Here is an 18,409-nt window from a genome sequence, read left to right as displayed (position 1 = left end):
GAGGGGAAACCACAGCCATTGTATCCCGGGACCACCTGAAAAAGTGTCCCGAACAACTGAGGAACCCTGAAGAGGAACAAGAAGACCATCGACCCGTAGAGGAAAGGGAAGATATGGTTAGTACTGTGCTCGGGGACTTCCCTCGGTCTTGGACTCAAGTCAATGGTGCAGTTGTGGTACCCGTACTCACCTTCCTCCAACCAGCATCCCAAGCACCTACGGAGCAACAGGTAGAGCTGGAAGAACAGCCGGTCCAGGAGGCAGAAGACCCCACACCAGCAGACCAGGAGGATCAACCCTCTGCTTGCAGTGAGCCTGCCATATCCCTAGTGAGCCAAAGAGCCGGTAGACAGCTGCCCAGTTTACCCTTGACAGCTCCTACACCCTGTAGTTCAGGGCTAGACAGTCAGCTCCGTAGGTCCACTAGGGCCACTAGGGGCCAGTTACCCGCACGTTGGAGGATTTGAAGTGTATAAATTGTTTTATTTGTGGTTACCTGTGTATTGTTGCTTGTGAATAATTTTGTGTTTCTAGTTATTTGTAGGAGTCCTTGGTGGATTTACCGGGAATCCCTTGTACATAGTTGGAGCGTAACCCAGGATGGACTAGAGACTGTTAAGGACTCGGGGTAGGACAGACCCCTACCTGGTTACGTCTCCCTGTTTTGGTGAAATGGACACCTTGCTTTCCCTCAAAGACTGCACCCGGTTGCGGACACGCCGTGACCATTGTTATGTGTCTCTTTATTATAATGTTTTGGTTGTACTCTGTTATGTTTACAAAAATGTGTTTAGTCCCGGAGTACTAAATTTTACTAGGGGGGAATGTGGCACCCCAGGGGTCTGGTTTCCACAGTAATGTAATGTTATGTCTGAGAGCAGGTGGGAGGTCCTTTGGTCAGGGATCCTGTGCATGCCACACCTCCTGCCCAGTCTTGGGAGGGGAAGAACTTCCCCTATATAAACTCGGGGCTGAAGCAGGGTTAGTCAGTCAAGGAGAGTAGAGACAAGAAGCAGTCATAGGAAGAAACAGCAGAAGCTCAGTGGGAGCAATACTACTAAGAGTCAGGGGCTGGCAGCTGCAGAGCTCGCCCTGACTGAGAAGCTTTCTTACCGGACCCGGCGTCCGAGGCTGTGGGGACTAACTCTTACCCAGCAGCAGAAGCCGACCGGCAGGGGATTTCAGGTCCTCAGGCCCAGAAACCCGAAGGCACGGTCACACGCGTGGGACCAGCACCGCCATCGTGGAGCGGAAGCCATTAGAAGGCCCCGAGTCACCGGCCATACGGGTGAGCACCACACGGTACACTCAGGGACGTGGGCTACTTATATCCGCTTCTAGCAAGGTAGCCAGAAGAGTACAGTCAGTTTGGGAGGCCTAAAACTCCGCCTGGCCAGGGGAGATCCCATCTGCTCAAGGACTGACCAGGCCCCAATCGCTAGCCAGTACTCCGGGAGGGTCTATCGTTGTTACCAGTAAAGACCCTGAATTACACCGCACCGTCTCTGGGTGGTTCCTGCTACCCCCATCTTCCACGTCGGCTGCCCTGAGGCCATACCCCTCCCGTTGGGGGTTATACTATCACGCTGCACAATTCTACACCGGCCTCAGCGGTCTGCCCTGCAGCGGCAGCTCCATAGCTGCAAATCAACGGGTGGCGTAGTCGACACTCAAATAACATCTATCAAGACTGCCACACACTGAGTTTGACTCCCTGGGCACGGACCGGGTCCCCGCCACTCGGAGACTACAACCCTCATCTGATCCGGTTCCGGGTAAGCCCCGTGCGCGAGACGCTGCGCGACACAGCAGGCCCAGGGGCGCGTCATTGTGCAATCTATATGAAAAGTAGTGCACTGGGAACCCCAAGTGGAATCAACAAACCTACAGAGAATACGGAGTAAATTCCCACTCAAACAAAAGATATTAGTGATTAAAAACACATATTTATTCGGTCATTTAAAATATAAATACAAAAAATGTATATATAGAAATAGTAAGTAATTCGGGGTAGGAGTCACATGAACAGAGCCGCAGAGGTACTCAATCCTCATGCCCTCAATACAACAGTATATATAAGGTAAACAGAGTAGTATCAAACAGCAGATGGAGAGTAATATAATATCAAAAAATTAGCAATAAATGTCACATAACCATCTACAGAAAACTGCCTATAAGTAGTGGGTTAACAGGTAAAACCACCCTCCATCTAAGGATCTAGTATATTGAAAATACAATCATATTTAAATCAGATGGGGCTTACCCATATAAGCAATGGGGATTAGTGTGCGACATCTGAGCACTGAACATCTTATACTTCTGTGTCTTGCATCCTCTGTAAGATGTGTAACAATTTTTGATTTTTCAGTCAGTTAAATCTCTTTTTTTAGCTCATATTACTTGAGGAAAACAAGCTGCCTAATAATTCTGCACACCTTGATGAAGGGCATTGATATCTTTAGGCCTCACCCTCCTCATTATATAAATACACATCACTTGATCTGCTTCATCCAATAAGCATTCAAGTTTGTACATCTTGGTATAAAATCACATGCATGGAAATTCCTATAAAATATTTTTTTTTTACTTTTTTTTAGTCAGTTTTGCAACAGCAACAGCTGCAGTGCAACACACCATTGCTCCAAATTGCATGCCCACAAAAAGAGGTGCTCTTCCATACCCACCTTCCACATATGTGGTATGAACTGAGTATGAAGGATCCAGTCCTCAGAGTCATACCCCTTTTTCTCTCCAATGTCTGAAAATTACTGTTGGGGGACGAGCTCTGAGGCCTCTTGTCCACTAGGTCATGATTTGATGTCAGGAACAATCACTAAATTGGGGGTTCGTATTTTGAAACTCTTCTTGCCTTCTTCCATACAGAACACTAGATAACAAGAAGATGTTCTTGGCCGCCTTTTCCGCTGTTCTTGGTAACTTCTCCTTTGGCTATGGCCTGGTTTACCCCTCACCTGTGCTGCCAGTTCTGGAAGAAGATACTGATCCAGTCTTGCACATTACAGATGCAGAAAAGTCATGGTTCGGGGTACACATCTTTTCTCTTTTTGTATCTTTAAATGAGTTATGTGTGAGAGCAGCTGTGGCACTGTTATTAGAAGAAAGCAGCCATGCTTTTCTAATTCTGAATAATGCTTATAAAGTTCACTTCTTTTTTCCCCGGACAGTCCGTCTTTGCTCTCGGCTGCTGTGTCGGAGGGATAAGCTCGATGTTCCTAAATGACCGTCTGGGACGTAAACTGAGTATCATGTTTTCGGCTTTTCCCGCAGCGGTGGGCTTCCTGCTCATGGGCAGTGCACAACATGTCTCAATGTTACTTTTGGGCAGGATTCTAACGGGACTGGCCGGAGGACTGACATCATCATCTATACCGGTAAGACTTGGTAAAATCTGTTTAAAAATGCAGAGACATGTGATTAATAATACAGAAAAATCTGATTAATAATGCAGAATAGTCTAATTAATAATGCACAAAATAATACGAAAAACTGTTGATTCCCTTCTCAGCAGGATCCATGCCCAATTCTATATTCCGCATCTAATATCAATATCTTCTTGTCTCTAACTTCACATAAAAAATTGTGTCATGTGCCAATGTTTGCTGAGTTATGGATGTATTCCCACCTGAAATTACCTGAGACACTGAACAGTGCAAACATAGAGTGGATATGGCTGTGTAATACGCAACCATAATGTCTTTCTGTGCCATCGTACAGGGTTGGGGTATGTGACTAACTGGTTGCTTGCATGGACTCCTATGCTAACTAATGTGAGGCAGACTGTTTACTAGAGATACAGTGATAAATCATTGTCAGATATCACGTCTATAGCCACTAGTGTGGCTCTGATTACTGATATAGCATGCAGACTACAAGACGAAAAAAAGGCCTGACTGTCTCAAAGAGTGGAAAAACGACAACAATCATTCCTACACCTGGATTTCTATGGAAACGGAGTTAGATCAACTTTTAATGATATAATATGGACCAAGGCGTTCTACTGAAATGGACTTATGATATAGTATGAATATGAACTTAATGATACAATATGGACCAAGGAGTCCTACTGAAACTGACTTAGATCAACATTTAAATAATATAGACCAAGAAGTACTACTGAAACGGAGTTAACACATGCAGTTAATTACACAAACGTTGTGTATCCACTGGAATTATTTAACCTAAAAATATGATACACAACTAATGAATTAATAATAAATATCAATTTTTATTTTGATAATACATAAAAAGAAAAAAGGGAAAATATCCACAAGTGGATTAAAAATTGCAGGGGGTGGAGGTAGTACTGTGAGGTTAAACAGACACAAAGGTAAAATATTGTAATTGTTGCAGCAATATAGATTAAATGACAAAAATTATCATGTAATAAAAATATGATTAGGGATGGACAGAAGTCTCTTTAAATACCGTAGTTGAATGAGTAGTGTGAAAAACTTATTGTAAATATTATAAGGAGTAAAAAAACAACTGTCCAGACCAAATAGATTGGTGCCAATACAAATGTAATGAATAACATTTAGTGCATCACAACATAATATGGTCTGCCCATTGCTAATGCTGAAATAGAATAGATAGATCCACATAATTTAATGAAAAATAGAAAAATCTGTTGTATATCTATGCATAACTATTAAATATAAGTGGATAACTACAAATAATTTTCATATAGTATATTAAACATTAAATATTAAATTATGTAGCCCATAAATGAATGAATAAAGTGACAGTGCTCAAAGTATTTATAAAACTACATGATTAAATAAATAAATAAATACACATTTATAAGAAAAATTGTGCAAGACTGAATGTATCATGAAATTGGAAAAAACATTAAATCCATCTGGATAGGCAAGTGCCACTGCAAAAAATCAAATAGCTGACCAGTAAGTACAGACCCCGCAAATACACATGCTGCAGCTGCCCACCGCACTTTCACCTGAGCTTTGATGAGGGAATCCGGAGGGAAACTGAGTTAGATCAGCATGCAATAACATAGACTGAGGAGCTCTATTTGAAACGGACGTAGATCAACATGTAATGATACAGTATAATATGGACCAAGGAGTCCTACTGAAATGGACTTATGATATACTATGGATATGAACGTAATGCTGCAATATGAATCAAGGAGTCCTACTGAAACAGACTTATGATATAATAGGGATGTGAAATTAATTATATAATATGGTCCAAGGAGTTCTACTGAAACGGAGTTAGATCAACATGTAATAATAATATAACATGGACCAAGGGGGTTCTATTGAAACGGACTTAGATCAACATGTAATGATATAATATGGACTAAGAAGGGAGGGAAATGTTTCTGCCATGTCTTTTGGTGAAAGAAAGAGGAGGAGTTAGACGGAAAGTAACATTTCTAAAGTCTCCACATGGAAATTACCACATTTACAATGACACATATATAATATATATGGACATATTCTACCACAATGAATGCATCTTATGGGCACATAGATCTTATGGTTCCCATATCCCACAATCATCCCTCTGTTCCTCACACATAATATGGACATCCTGTCACATACCATGGACATTTCTGTAAGTATGGGCTATGCATTCCCGGATTTCCACTTATTAGCCCTTTTAATGTACAATACACTCTACAGTGTGAGGACTGTACCATACAGATCCCCATATCTCAGCTCCCTATTTGAGGCCTCTAGGCCTCAGTGCAATGCCCTGTACTAATCTATGGTATGTGTAAGCTGCTCTCCTCATATTTGGGGACAGAAGGGTCATTTATGGTGACTAATCAGCATAGCAGATTTCATTACCATGCTGAAGTCCAATTTTAGAACGACAGAATTTCTATGGATTTGCAAGTAAGTGTATGGCACCCCCACTGAAATGAGTCAACTAATATTTATTGATTTCACGATTGTGTGTCAGTGTCCACTGCAGTTCTGGAATTCTATTAATGAATTAGGAGGCTCAGGATGAACAGTTCAGGTGACGACCCTAACATATGTGATGTTTTGTGTGTTCTAGGTTTATATATCTGAGATCTCGCACGCTGGCGTACGGGGGGCTCTGGGGGCCTGTCCTCAGCTGATGGCCGTTTGTGGAGCTTTGGTTCTCTATGCATTGGGTAAGTGTAACTTCCGTATTACTTATTAACAACATCACGTGGCAGACAGACTTAGTTTTGGGACTCGTTTTTACGGTGTTCATTATTCTGATTTTTTTGTAAGCCGAGTCTGCGTCTTTGCTGGCAGATGATGGCTGTGATCAGCCATCATGTGACTGTAACAGCAGTGTGTGGAGCAGCTGTTAACATGTCAAATGCCGCTGTCAATCTGTGGCAGGGGGGGGTGCCACACATTGGCATGGTGGTGCACCATTCTATGTGTGATTGCGAGGCACTGATGAGTTGCCATGATGGCCAGGAGTCTGCTGAAAACCCCAGTGCTTGTCATGACGGTTCTCCTGTAAAAGCCAGTTCGTGACCGTGATTTTTGCTATGTACAGCAATACTGTGGTATTGCTATGTATAGTAGAAGCAATCAGACGATTGCTGGTTCTAGTCCCCTAAGGGGACTAACAAATACATTGAAAAGTTAAAAAAAAACAGTTTTTTAAAAAATACGAAAAAAAATATAAAATTTCAAATCACCCCTTTTCCTCCATTAAAAATGAAGAAATAATTAAAAAAAAATACACATATTTGGTATTGCTACGTATGTATCAAAATCTAAAATAAATTAATCAGATCAATAAACGGCGTCAAGAGAAAAAAAAAAAACTCCAGAATTGCGGTTTTTCGTCCGGGCAGCAACACAAAAAATGGAATAAGAGGTGATCAAAACATCGTATCTACCCCAAAATGATAACAGTAAAAACATCAACTCGGAGCCTAAAATACAAGCCCTCACCCTGCTCCATAACCCAAAAATTGAAAACGTTACGGCTCTCAGAAAATGGCGTCACAAGCGGATTTCTTTTTACAACTTTCTACATTTTTTTTAACCACTTAAATAAAACAAACACTGTACATGTTTGGTATCTCTGTAATCGTATTGACCTGGAGAATCATATTGCCAGGTCATTTTTACTTTAAAATGAACGCTGTAAATTAAAAAAAAATAATAATTGGGAAATTGTGCTTTTTTTGCTATTTTGACACAGTTGGAATTTCTTTCCCGCTTTCCAGTACATCACATGATAAAATGGATGGTGTCATTCAAAAGTATAACTCGTCCTGCAAACAAGCCCTCACACGGCTATGTCGACGGAAAAGTAAAAAAAAAAGCTATGCTCTTGGAGTAAGGAGAGGAAAAAAAACGAAAGCGCAAAAATGAAAAATCGCCAGGCACTTAAGGGGTTAAACATGTTTTTGGGGGTCCATACGACATTTTTATCACTCTTTATTGGATATTTTTGAGAAGAGATCTGGAGACAAAAAAAACACAGCAAATTTTGTCATTTCGATTTTTGTTGCTTTATGACATATGGGTTAAATAATTTTATTTCATAGATCAGATTTTAACAGATATGACAGAGCCAAATATGCTTTTTTTGGTTCTGGACTTCCTTAAAAAAACAAGCTGTAAAAACGCAAAAAAAACATTAAAAACAAAAGCTTTCACACAGCACTATTAAATGAAAAAATAATAATAAATAATACTAATAATAATAATATGACGGGTCTCAGAAAATGGCAACACAAATCAGTTTTATTTCTTATAAAGTTCAGAATTTTCTTTATACACTAAAATAATAATAAATGAAAAAGCTATACAAGTTTTGTGTAGCCGTAATCGTACTGAGCTGAAGAACCATGTTTCCAGGTAATTTCTTATTGCACATAGTTACATAGTTTATAAGGCCGAAAAAAGACAAGCGTCCATCCAGTTCAGCCTATTTCTTGTGCACTGCAGCTATTCCGCAGCGTTGATCCAGGGGAAGGCAAAAAAAAAACCCATGCGGTATAGGCCAATTTACATCATTGAGGAAAAATTCACTTCCCGACACCAATCTGGCAGTCAGATTAAATCCCTGGATTAATTAACTAAGCATAAGATGTAATTTTATTGTTCTCAAGAAAGGCGTCCAGGCCTCTCTTGAACTCATTAAGTGAGTTGGACATCACCACTTCCTCTCCCAGAGAGTTCCAGAGTCTCACGGCTCTGACCGTAAAGAATCTCCTTCTATGCTGGTGCAGGAACCTCCTTTCCTCCAGACGCATAGTGTGCCCCCTCGTCTTTGTCACCATCCTTGGTATAAACAGGTCATGGTAGAGATCTCTGTACTGCCCCCTGATGTATTTATACATGTTTATGAGGTCTCCCCTAAGCCTTCTCTTTTCCAACGTAAATAGGCCTAATTTTGACAACCTCTCTGGGTATTCTAGTCCCTCCATTCCCTTTATTACCTTAGTCGCCCTCCTTTGTACCCTCTCTAGCTCCAATATGTCTTTCCTGAGCACCGGAGCCCAGAACTGTGCACAATATTCTAAGTGCGGCCTTACCAGCGCTTTATACAGAGGAAGAACAATGTTCTCATCACATGCTCCTATTCCTCTTCTGATGCATGCCATGACTCTATTTGCCTTCGCAGCTGCTGCCTGACACTGGGCACTCCAATTTAATTTGCTATTAACCAAGACGCCCAGGTCCTTCTCCATGTCAGATTTCCCCAACGGTTTCCCATTTAATATGTATGGGTGACTGCTGTTTTTCTTTCCCATGTGCATGACCTTACATTTATCGGCATTGAACCCCATCTGCCATTTTTTGGCCCAACTCCCCAATTTATCTAAATCCTCCTGTAGCTGTGCCCTATCCTCATCTGTATTAACTACTTTACAAAGTTTAGTATCATCTGCAAATATTGCTATTTTACTATGCAACCCTTCCACTAGATCATTAATAAATATATTAAATAATATAGGGCCCAAGACAGACCCTTGAGGCACCTCGCTAGTAACCCTGACACCCCCTGAGCTTACTCCATTGATAACCACCCTCTGCTTTCTATCACTCAGCCAGCTATTTACCCACTTGCACACATTATCCCCCAGACCAAGCATTCTCATTTTATATACCAACCTTTTGTGTGGCACGGTATCAAACGCTTTGGAGAAGTCAACGTATACAACATCCACATGAAGCCGTAAAAACAAAGCTCCCCAAAAATAATGGAAGAATTGTGATTTTATTTTTTCCTGTTCTTATATTATACGGTAAAATGAATGGTGTCATTTAAAACTACAAGTCATCCAGCAAAAAAACCCGCCGTCATACGGATATGTTGCAAGAAAAAATAAAAAAAGTTATCGCTGCAGTCTGACAGGATTAGTGCTGGCAGCCATCTTTGCTTCTTCTAAAATCAGTGTTCCTCTGGTAACCATGTCCTGTCGGCAGCGGATTAGTCCGGACATAGTCCGGCCGCATCTATGGCTGCTCATGCTGGTGCAGAATAGTATTTCTCTCAGTATTTTATCACAACGTGTCTGTCAGTCAGTGTACAGGAGCATCTCTGCCCTGTGAACTTTCTGTCAGTAATTTTCTGAGGTAATTTTTTTTTTACACCAAACTTTATTAACAGCATGTCATGGCGGACAGTCATGTACACTGCCATGTAGTTGTTGCCGTAACCACAGTCATACATAACATTTCAGCATCCTCTCTATTATACTTGTTGCAATTCACCACCATCTTTAAGATCTCTACTTCCTATTAGTGAATGAAAACCAAAGTGTCTTAAATGGAGTTGGTGCAAATCGATTCACATGACCTGTCTATCAGCCATAATAGTAATGAGAACCGCCTCTTGCCTGTCAACATTCGCGGCTCTTCTTTTGATTAGCCGGCCTCAGACTGCAAAGATGGCGTTACTCCAGGCTGGCTAATCAAGATGGCTTCCATCCGGCGGTCAGAGATTACTAATTTGGCCGATAAACCGAGTCATGCAAACTGATTTACACCAACTCTAGTTTTAACCCCAATTTTCTTTTTTGCGCTGTCATTTTTTTCTTCCAAGAACAATCACTTTTTTTTTATTTTTCCAAAAATTGTAATTTGTAAAATAAAACAAAAACGCTCTTTGTGTCGCCATTTTCTGAGATACGTAACGTTTATTTTTTCGCTGGAGCTGAGCGAGGGCTTTTTTTATTTTTATTTTTGCATGGTGAGCTGTAGTGTTTATTAGTATCATCTCAGAGTACATATAATGTTTTTATCGCTTTTTATTGTATTCTTTAGGGGAGGTGCAGCCGCTGAAAATCTGCCATTCTGGAGCATTGATTTTTTTTTTTTTTTACTATTACTGTATGGGTTTAATAATTTTATATATTGATAGATTGGACTTTTACAGACGCTTTATACTTTAATTTTAAGAAAAGGGAGGGATTTGAATTATTATTTTTGTTTTGCTTTTTAAATATTTTAAACCTTTTTTAGGCTATTTTTCATTTATTTTTTATTCCCCATAGGGAACTTGAACTTGTGATAATTTTTATGTGGTATTGCAGTGTATAGGGAAGATGACTGTCTCCTATAAATCTCATGTGTAACACAGCTCCTGAGCACACTCCATCCAAAATGAGGATGTCCTAGGTCGAGAAGGGCTTAAAGGGGTCTTCCACTTTAAAGAGGACCTTTCACAGGGTGAAAAGTGGCCAGTTTTTGTTGTTGTTTTATTCCCGCTGTTTCCCTGAATATTCAATTTTTTTAAGTTAGTGCAAATTTTTATGGTCTTTACGAAGGGTAATTTTGCAGAGCAGCCTAAAGACCGGCCCCAGGGGATCCTGTGAGCACCACCCCTTTGGTAAGGATCATATAAAGTCCCATATCTCTGGAATCATATGGCGGATTTAAAAACAACAAAAAACAAAAACGGAATACTTAGGGGATCAGCAGGAATTAAATAAGAGTACATCTGTACACTTCTGACCTGGAGACAATCTGTGACCTTTATTTTTTACTTCAAGAGGATACAAGTCAGTCTTATTTATGGGATCATTTCATTATGATTGATAACGGCATCATGCATTTTTATTTAACCCTCTGTTCTCTCCATCTCATCCTCCAAGGGCTCATCCTGCCATGGCGCTGGCTGGCAATAGCTGGTGAGGTGCCCGTATTCCTGATGCTCTTCCTCCTCTGCTTCATGCCTGACTCCCCCCGTTTCCTAATATCTAAGGGTAAGGATGAGCAGGCCCTTCAGGCGCTGGCCTGGCTCCGGGGTCCCAACACGGCATACAGGGCGGAGTTCCAGAGGATTAAAGAGAGCGTCCTGAAAGCGGTAAGGCTCCAGTGGGAGTTGTAATCCTCCAGTGGACAGATGCTGGGAGTAGTGATTGAGATGATTGTGGAAATGTATCTTTCTATCTTTTCAGAGCAGTTCTCTCACCTGGAGCGAGCTCTCTGACCCATACTACTACAAGCCCATCCTCATCTCCGTATTCATGAGGTGTCTGCAGCAATTATCCGGAATTAACCCAATACTCACCTACCTGGAGCCCATCTTTAACAAGACCAAAGTCATTCTGGTGAGGACTATTGTGCCTTAGAGTTTCCCAATTACCAACGTCCCCAGTGCATATTCATTACCCTGCAGTTCTTACCACTGCTGTTGTAGTGACTTTTCCAGCCATATGTGAAATACCACCACACAATGCCTTAATAATACCTCCATACAGTACTCAAACAATAATTCTACCATATGGTGCTCTCATAAAACTGACATACAGTACATTACCAACCCAATCCTTACATTCAGTGCTCAAATAATACAGATATTCAGTGTCCACATTACCACAAAATAGAGCTACTGACAATGATGCGGCACAATTTTGTCATTTAGTGCACAAATGTGTGGTTTAAGTGACCACTCTGCAGACTACTAAAACTGGCATTGGTGCAAAATGCTGGGAGCCCCTGGAGAAAGGAGGTCCGGAGCCGCTGCCCATTGTGATTATCCAGGCCAGTCCTAGTAAGTGAATACTTGTTACTAATTTATAGTCCCTTGATCCTGAGGTCACCCGGTGCTATCTCAGTGAGTCTCAGATACCAGGGATATCTCATGGACTAGTGATAACATGGCACCTGCCACAATAAGGACTGACACATTGTATCTACAATGATAAAAAACACAATGCAGCATGTACGGACAAGGATCGATGCACTGATGTATGAGGACAATTCCTACAGCCTGGAAATGTTGAGTAATGTTATATGTTGGAGGGTGCCTGTAGGTGACCCTTGACATCTGGCTTCTTCTAGAGAGGCGGATATGACGCTGCCCTGGTTGGACTTGTGAGACTGGTCTCAGTGCTCGTGGCAGCCCTGGCAATGGATAAAGCAGGCAGGAAAATCCTTCTTTTTATATCGGGTAAGTATGTAAACCCCATCAATATTTCTCCATGGACTTTACCCATGGTGCCCTCCTAATTCGTCTCTTCTACCTCATATAACAGGTTCTCTAATGTTGGTGTCCTCGCTCTCCATGGGCTTGTACATTCATTTCACAGTAGACATGAAGAAAAATTCCACCAACTTGACTGTGACTGCGAGTGACCCGCACACCCATGATGCTCATGTTAACTATTTGGAAATCATTCCCCTTGTGTGTATCATGTTGTACATATTAGGTAAGTGACCTGATGGCAAGAACGCTCAACCCCATGTGATAACATCCCTAGACAAGTGCTGCTCATCTTTCTGTTCATGGTTCTATATACCTATCTACGGACAGTGACTTGCCTCAATATGACCACTGGGGTGGTAGTTACACCTTGTATGGGGTCCGACATGTTGCAGACCACCAGGTGCCCATTAGATTTCTGTGCGCCCCCATAAGTTGTAGAAGTGTTACTGCATTGCCTGTGAAGTTATGGATAAACCTGTTGTACTCTTTTGAGACCAATAGTTTATTTACCTCAGTTCAGTGATCGAACTATCCCTAATTGTAAAAAGAGTCCTTCAACAAAGTATCTTCTTGCTGGAACCTCCATCAATCATCTGTAATCTGTAGCAAAACTACTCAATTTCCGTGCAGTGCCTCTACAGGGGATTAGAAATAGTACACAATGCCTAATTTTTCGTGGCTGCCTGTGTCATGCAGGATAGGACGAGTCCTCCAGAGAAAGAGACGCACTTTGTAACCACTCTCCTCTTGGCCAAGAGATGAGAATCCTGAACAGAGGAGTCCCCTTTTTATTAAATCTGAATTGCCTAATGGGGTTTATGAAAATGGATTTTCTAAATTGTACAACCCCATTAAGTGCATGCTCTTTGGGCAGTTGATTTATCATAATTCTCAGAACCTGTTTGCTTGTCCTAACACCATCTCCTCTGCAGGTTATGCTTTTGGCTGGGGACCTATCACCTGGCTTCTCATGTCTGAGATCCTACCACTAAAAGCCAGAGGAACAGCTTCAGGCCTCTGCGTCATGGTCAGTTGGATCACCGGCTTTGTACTCACCGAAGCTTTCCTGCCTGTTGTGGTGAGTACCAGGGAAGGAACGTGAGCCATGCCATGGGTCCTACTTATGCAGGACAGTCCTGTCGGGTTGGTGGTTGGGTTGAAGTCTACTCTATGAAAATTTGTTGCAGGTGAACTTGTTGACTGTGAGACCTTGGGGTCTTTGCTTCTCGTGTTTCCATGAAAATAAGGATCATCTCTCTATACTGTGACATTCCTTCAGATATTTGTAGACAGCTATTAAGTCTCCTCTTAGCCTTCTTTTTTGCAAGTTAAACATTCCCAGATCCTTTAACCGTTCCTAGTAGGACATACTTTGCAGTCCGCTCACAATCCTGGTAGCTCTTCTCTGAACTTGCTTCAGTTTTTCAATGTCTTTTAAAACGTGGTGCCCATAACAGGACAAAGTATTCCAGGAGAGGTCTGACCAAAGAGGAGTAAAGTCCGATAATGACTTCACGCGATCTAGACTGTATGCTTCTCTTAACACATCACAGAACTTTGTTTACCTTTTTTGCTGCTGCATCACACTGTTAACTCATGTTCAGTCTGTGATCTGTTAATATAAACAAGTCTTTTTCACACGTGCTGTTGTTTAGTTCTATTCATCCCATTCTGTAGATGTAATTTTCATTTTTTTTGCCCAGATGTAGAATCTTGCATTTCTCCCTGTTAAATACCATTCTATTAGTCACTGCCCATTATTTAAGCTTATCTAGATCCTTCTGAATCCTTTCTCTGTTTTCTCTAGTGTTAGCTATCCCTCCTAGCTTTGCATCCTCTGCCAATTTGATTTGTTTGCCTTCAGTTTTCTTATCTAGATCATTTATAAAAATGTTGAACAATACTGGGGCCAAGTCAGAGCCTTGTGGTACCCAACTTGAAACACTCTTCCAATTAGATGTGCATCCATTTATTTCCACTCTTTGAGTACAATCACTGAGCCAGTTATGAATCCACCTTGTCATTCCCATACTTGGTCATTTTTTCAATAAGGATAGTATGAGATACTTTATCAAATATAAGTATATACTCCGCCATCCCATTACCTATCTTTTTAGGACAGGTAATGGGATGGTGGTGTACTGTAGATGTGGTTAAGTTTTTCTGACCTTGGGTCTCATAAGAAAATCTTATACTTGATGCTGCGATAAACTGAGTAGAAATTTTCTTCTTTTCCCAGAATGCCTTTAATCTGGAGACTCCGTTCTTCTTCTTCACCATCATCTGCGTGTGCTGCATCATCTTCACTTATTTCTGTGTCCCAGAAACCAAGGGGCGGACTCTGGAACAAATCGAATCCTACTTCCGAACGGGTCGACGTTCCTTTATCAAGTAGCCATCGGAGCGGCCGGTAGACCGCCATCCTGGTTATATACCAAAAGATACAATGTAACAGTGTACCTTCGAGTGGCCCTTTAAATGGAGCTGGATGCATTTTACACCCAATAATCTAATATTAGTGGCCTATGCTTAGGATAGTCCTTCAATTTCAAAGTAGTGTTCAGTTCCGCCGATGACGGGCTAGAAATTTCAAATATATGAGTAATTTGCCTCGTTGACAGAGGAGGTTTCATCACCGGCAGTGGCACACTTTATGGATTCCATGAAATCACAACTTGCTCTGGTCATGTGCTGGGGGCTGATGGTGGAAACATAGCTGACATATAAGGGTCATTACGATATGCAAGGAGACATTCTTTACCACAGGAAATTAATTGACCAAATAAAAAAAAAACAACCATATCCAAATCTGATCTGTTATTCACTACTTGCAAACCACAGGATAACATGTACTATAGATATATTATGCTCTTTAAAGTGCAAGTACTGCTTACGTAATGGGGGAGATTTATAAAGACTGGTGCTGATGCCCATAACAACTAAGTCAGGTCTCTATTCCACTTGATCTGAAGATTGGGGGAAGCACAAAGAGAATCTAATCACGGCATGACAGCATACATACAAATTGCATACGACGAACCAGCAAGCAGAGCAGAATCCTTACAGGGTTCATGTTACATACTGTTTGGATTCGGCATCATACTCTGCCTGACAAAAATTAGCCATGGCTCAGAAAATTTGTTTTAATGTGTAGACTGTATAGACAAATTCAGTGACTCGTCTGTGTTATTTTCTCTGATCATCGTTATTCACTTTCCCTTTAATTGTCCTTCTAACCCAGACCGCCATGATGTCTTTTTGTCTTTTTCCATCCAAGACTCGTCTCTGCAGAATGTAACACAAATACATCTTTGGCGCATGACTTTTCCAGCACCCTCCCAACTTTTCCTCACCCCCTACACAAGTCACAACTGCTTCACATATCCATAGTGCCCTAGAGAGTAACAAATATCACTTATCTGTCCTTCACAACCTAATTACCTTTATTTTGTGCCTCACACAGCAATAGTGCCCGACCTGTGTCCTCGAACCTCAATATTCCCTGCTCTGTGCCGCCAAGCGGTTATACTGCCTCCTGTGCCCAGATATGGTAATAGTACTCAGTCAGTCTCCCTACATGGTAAAAAGGCCTCCTTTGTGCCTCCATATGAAAATAATGCCCACTTTATGCCACCACACAATATTGGTAATACTGTTGCCCCCTATTCCCCATTTATGGCAATAAAAAACAAGCTTAAACTTACGTCACTCCATGCCCAAACACAAATTTGCACAAACGGTTTTTGGTTAATGCACCTCCCTATAAAAAAATGCTATAAAAAACTATCAAAATATTGTGTGTACTCCTATATGGTAATAATAATAACGTCAACTCCCCATGCAAAAAAAATTGCCCCCGCGCTGGATAAAAAAAAAGTTACAAAAAATTAAGAGTCTCAGAAAATGGTGACACAAACCAAAATTTTGTTTTTCGCACATTCTACATTTTTTTTACCCACTAAAGCATAATAAAAACTTATATGCGTTTGGGATCCATGTAATCATGGTAAACTGGAGAATTTTGCTGACAAGTCAGTTTTACTGCACATTTAACGCTATAAAAGTATAAAAATAAAATTCAAAGGACAGCGGGGGAATTGTGGGGTTTTTTTTTTCACCATTTCACCACATTTGAACATTTTTTCCTGTTATTGGCTACATCATAGGGTAAAAAATGAATACTGTCATTCAAAACTATCGCTATCGGGACAGGAAAATAAAAAAAATGATGGCTCTTGGACGAAGGCAAGGAAAAAGAAAAAGTGTAAAAAAGTAAATGGGCTCCTATGGGGAAAGGTTAATAATGACAAGAATATGTAGTAAGCACAGGAATCGACAGAAATAAGTAAAATCTAAGAAAATAAATAGTACAGGGAAAGAAATACCCGATACTATATATTAGGACAGGATTTAGCCACTGCATTCGTGGTGATTAACACTGTTGATGGAAAATTAAATTTAAAAAAGTTCTGGTGGTGACACAGAAATAAAGGATTTTTTTCAAGCGTTTTTCTTATGAAAAATTAGTAAAACTGAAGTGGAGTAGAATGCAATTTCATGTTAATATTTACCAACCCTGCCTGATCTATACAACGGTTGAGTAAATGGTTGAGATGCAGGTTTTCTTTTTTTATAAGTATTGGGAATTGCAGCTTTTAAAAGCTTTACTAGAAAATAGACACTAGAGAGCGATACAACTACAGGCTAAATGACAGTCATTTTAATTTTTCCAAAGATGTGACCAGTAGGTGGCAATAACCCAGCAGTGGACAGACCATGCACCTCCGATAGGTGACTGCAGCTGTAGAGACAGACCCTGCAGGAGCACCTCAGGCCCCTTCCATTCCCCTCCCAAAAATCCTGTTGTTTTTTTTGTTTACTAGCTGTGAGCAGGAAACCAGGGAGCTGATCAAAACTTCCTGCAGTGCCACAGTTATATATATATATGTATATATATTGTGCTAGAGTCGTTTGCTCTGCTGCACTCGGAGGTAGATACAGGACACTGTCTCTTAATAATAATAATACGTTTTTATTTTTATAGCGCCAACATATTCCGCAGCACTTTACAAATTTTAGGGGGGACATATACAGACAATACAGAATAAGCATATCTCATATCGAAAGGAGTGAGGGCCCTGCTCGCGAGCTTACAGTCTATGAGGAAGTGGGGGAGACACAAAAGGTAAAAAGTACATATATTGTATAATGCAGCCTTGATATACTGAATAGGATAAATAATAATACATGGACTGGTCGTCAGCCAGTATGTGTGCAGTCCTGACAGAGGCTATTATGTGCATGGTTGGTATGAACCCGAAGTTGAATTAGATTTTAATATGGGGGAAAGCTGGGATGGACAGAGTGTGTTTAGGCGATACGCCAGTCTAAAGAAATGTGTTTTTAGGGTTCGCTTGAAACTGTGGGTGTCTTTAAATGCCTTGGTGGTTTATTATAGAAAGCAGCATAAACCACGGCCAAGTTCATAACATAAACATAGCCTTTCTGGCATAACAGGAAACAGAAAGGAAAAATCCCCGCCTGTGTGCTTATTATTCCCCCAAATCCCTACCTATATGCTTAATAATCATATAGAAGTCCCCGAGGGTTCTGTCCATATCGCAGCTCAAACGGTGAGAATCCCGTAGAGCTCTGGGGAACTTCCCTAATGGAGAACAGCAAGTATGGCAATAGGCAATCCCAGTCTCGCCCATCCTTCTCCACGACCTTCTTCAGCATAGACTTCAAGGTCTTGTTGAATCTCTCCACCAGGCCGTCCGTCTGTGGATGGTATACAGACGTCCAGAGTTGTGTAATCTGGAGAGCCTTACACAACTCTCTCATCACCTTAGACATAAAAGGAGTTCCCTGGTCCATCAGGATCTCCTTTGGCAGGCCCGTCCGGGAGAAAATATGCACAAGCTCTCTGGCGATATTCCTGGCGGAAGAGTTTCTCAATGGTACCGCCTCCAAATACCGA

General features: G+C 41.1%; 1 protein-coding gene across 1 annotated transcript in view; it reads left to right on the top strand.

Moving 5' to 3' along the window:
* LOC141154391 (solute carrier family 2, facilitated glucose transporter member 6-like) overlaps positions 1–16,920 on the top strand; it is a 31,505-nt gene extending 14,585 nt beyond the window's left edge. Inside the window, exons 2-10 of the mRNA XM_073640242.1 lie at positions 2,884–3,046; positions 3,186–3,392; positions 6,049–6,148; positions 11,093–11,304; positions 11,399–11,551; positions 12,285–12,393; positions 12,479–12,652; positions 13,362–13,507; positions 14,669–16,920. Coding sequence (XP_073496343.1) covers positions 2,884–3,046; positions 3,186–3,392; positions 6,049–6,148; positions 11,093–11,304; positions 11,399–11,551; positions 12,285–12,393; positions 12,479–12,652; positions 13,362–13,507; positions 14,669–14,824 — 1,420 coding nt within the window. The 3' untranslated portion in view covers positions 14,825–16,920. The remainder of the gene's footprint in view (positions 1–2,883; positions 3,047–3,185; positions 3,393–6,048; positions 6,149–11,092; positions 11,305–11,398; positions 11,552–12,284; positions 12,394–12,478; positions 12,653–13,361; positions 13,508–14,668) is intronic.
* The last annotated feature ends 1,489 nt before the right edge of the window (positions 16,921–18,409 follow it).

This window comes from Phyllobates terribilis, unplaced genomic scaffold, assembly GCF_046119375.1.
Source record: "Phyllobates terribilis strain yellow unplaced genomic scaffold, ASM4611937v1 Scaffold_7__3_contigs__length_470593459, whole genome shotgun sequence".
NCBI lineage: Eukaryota > Metazoa > Chordata > Amphibia > Anura > Dendrobatidae > Phyllobates > Phyllobates terribilis.
The sequence above is the reverse complement of the archived record's forward strand: the minus strand, read 5'-3'. Positions and strand labels throughout refer to the sequence as shown.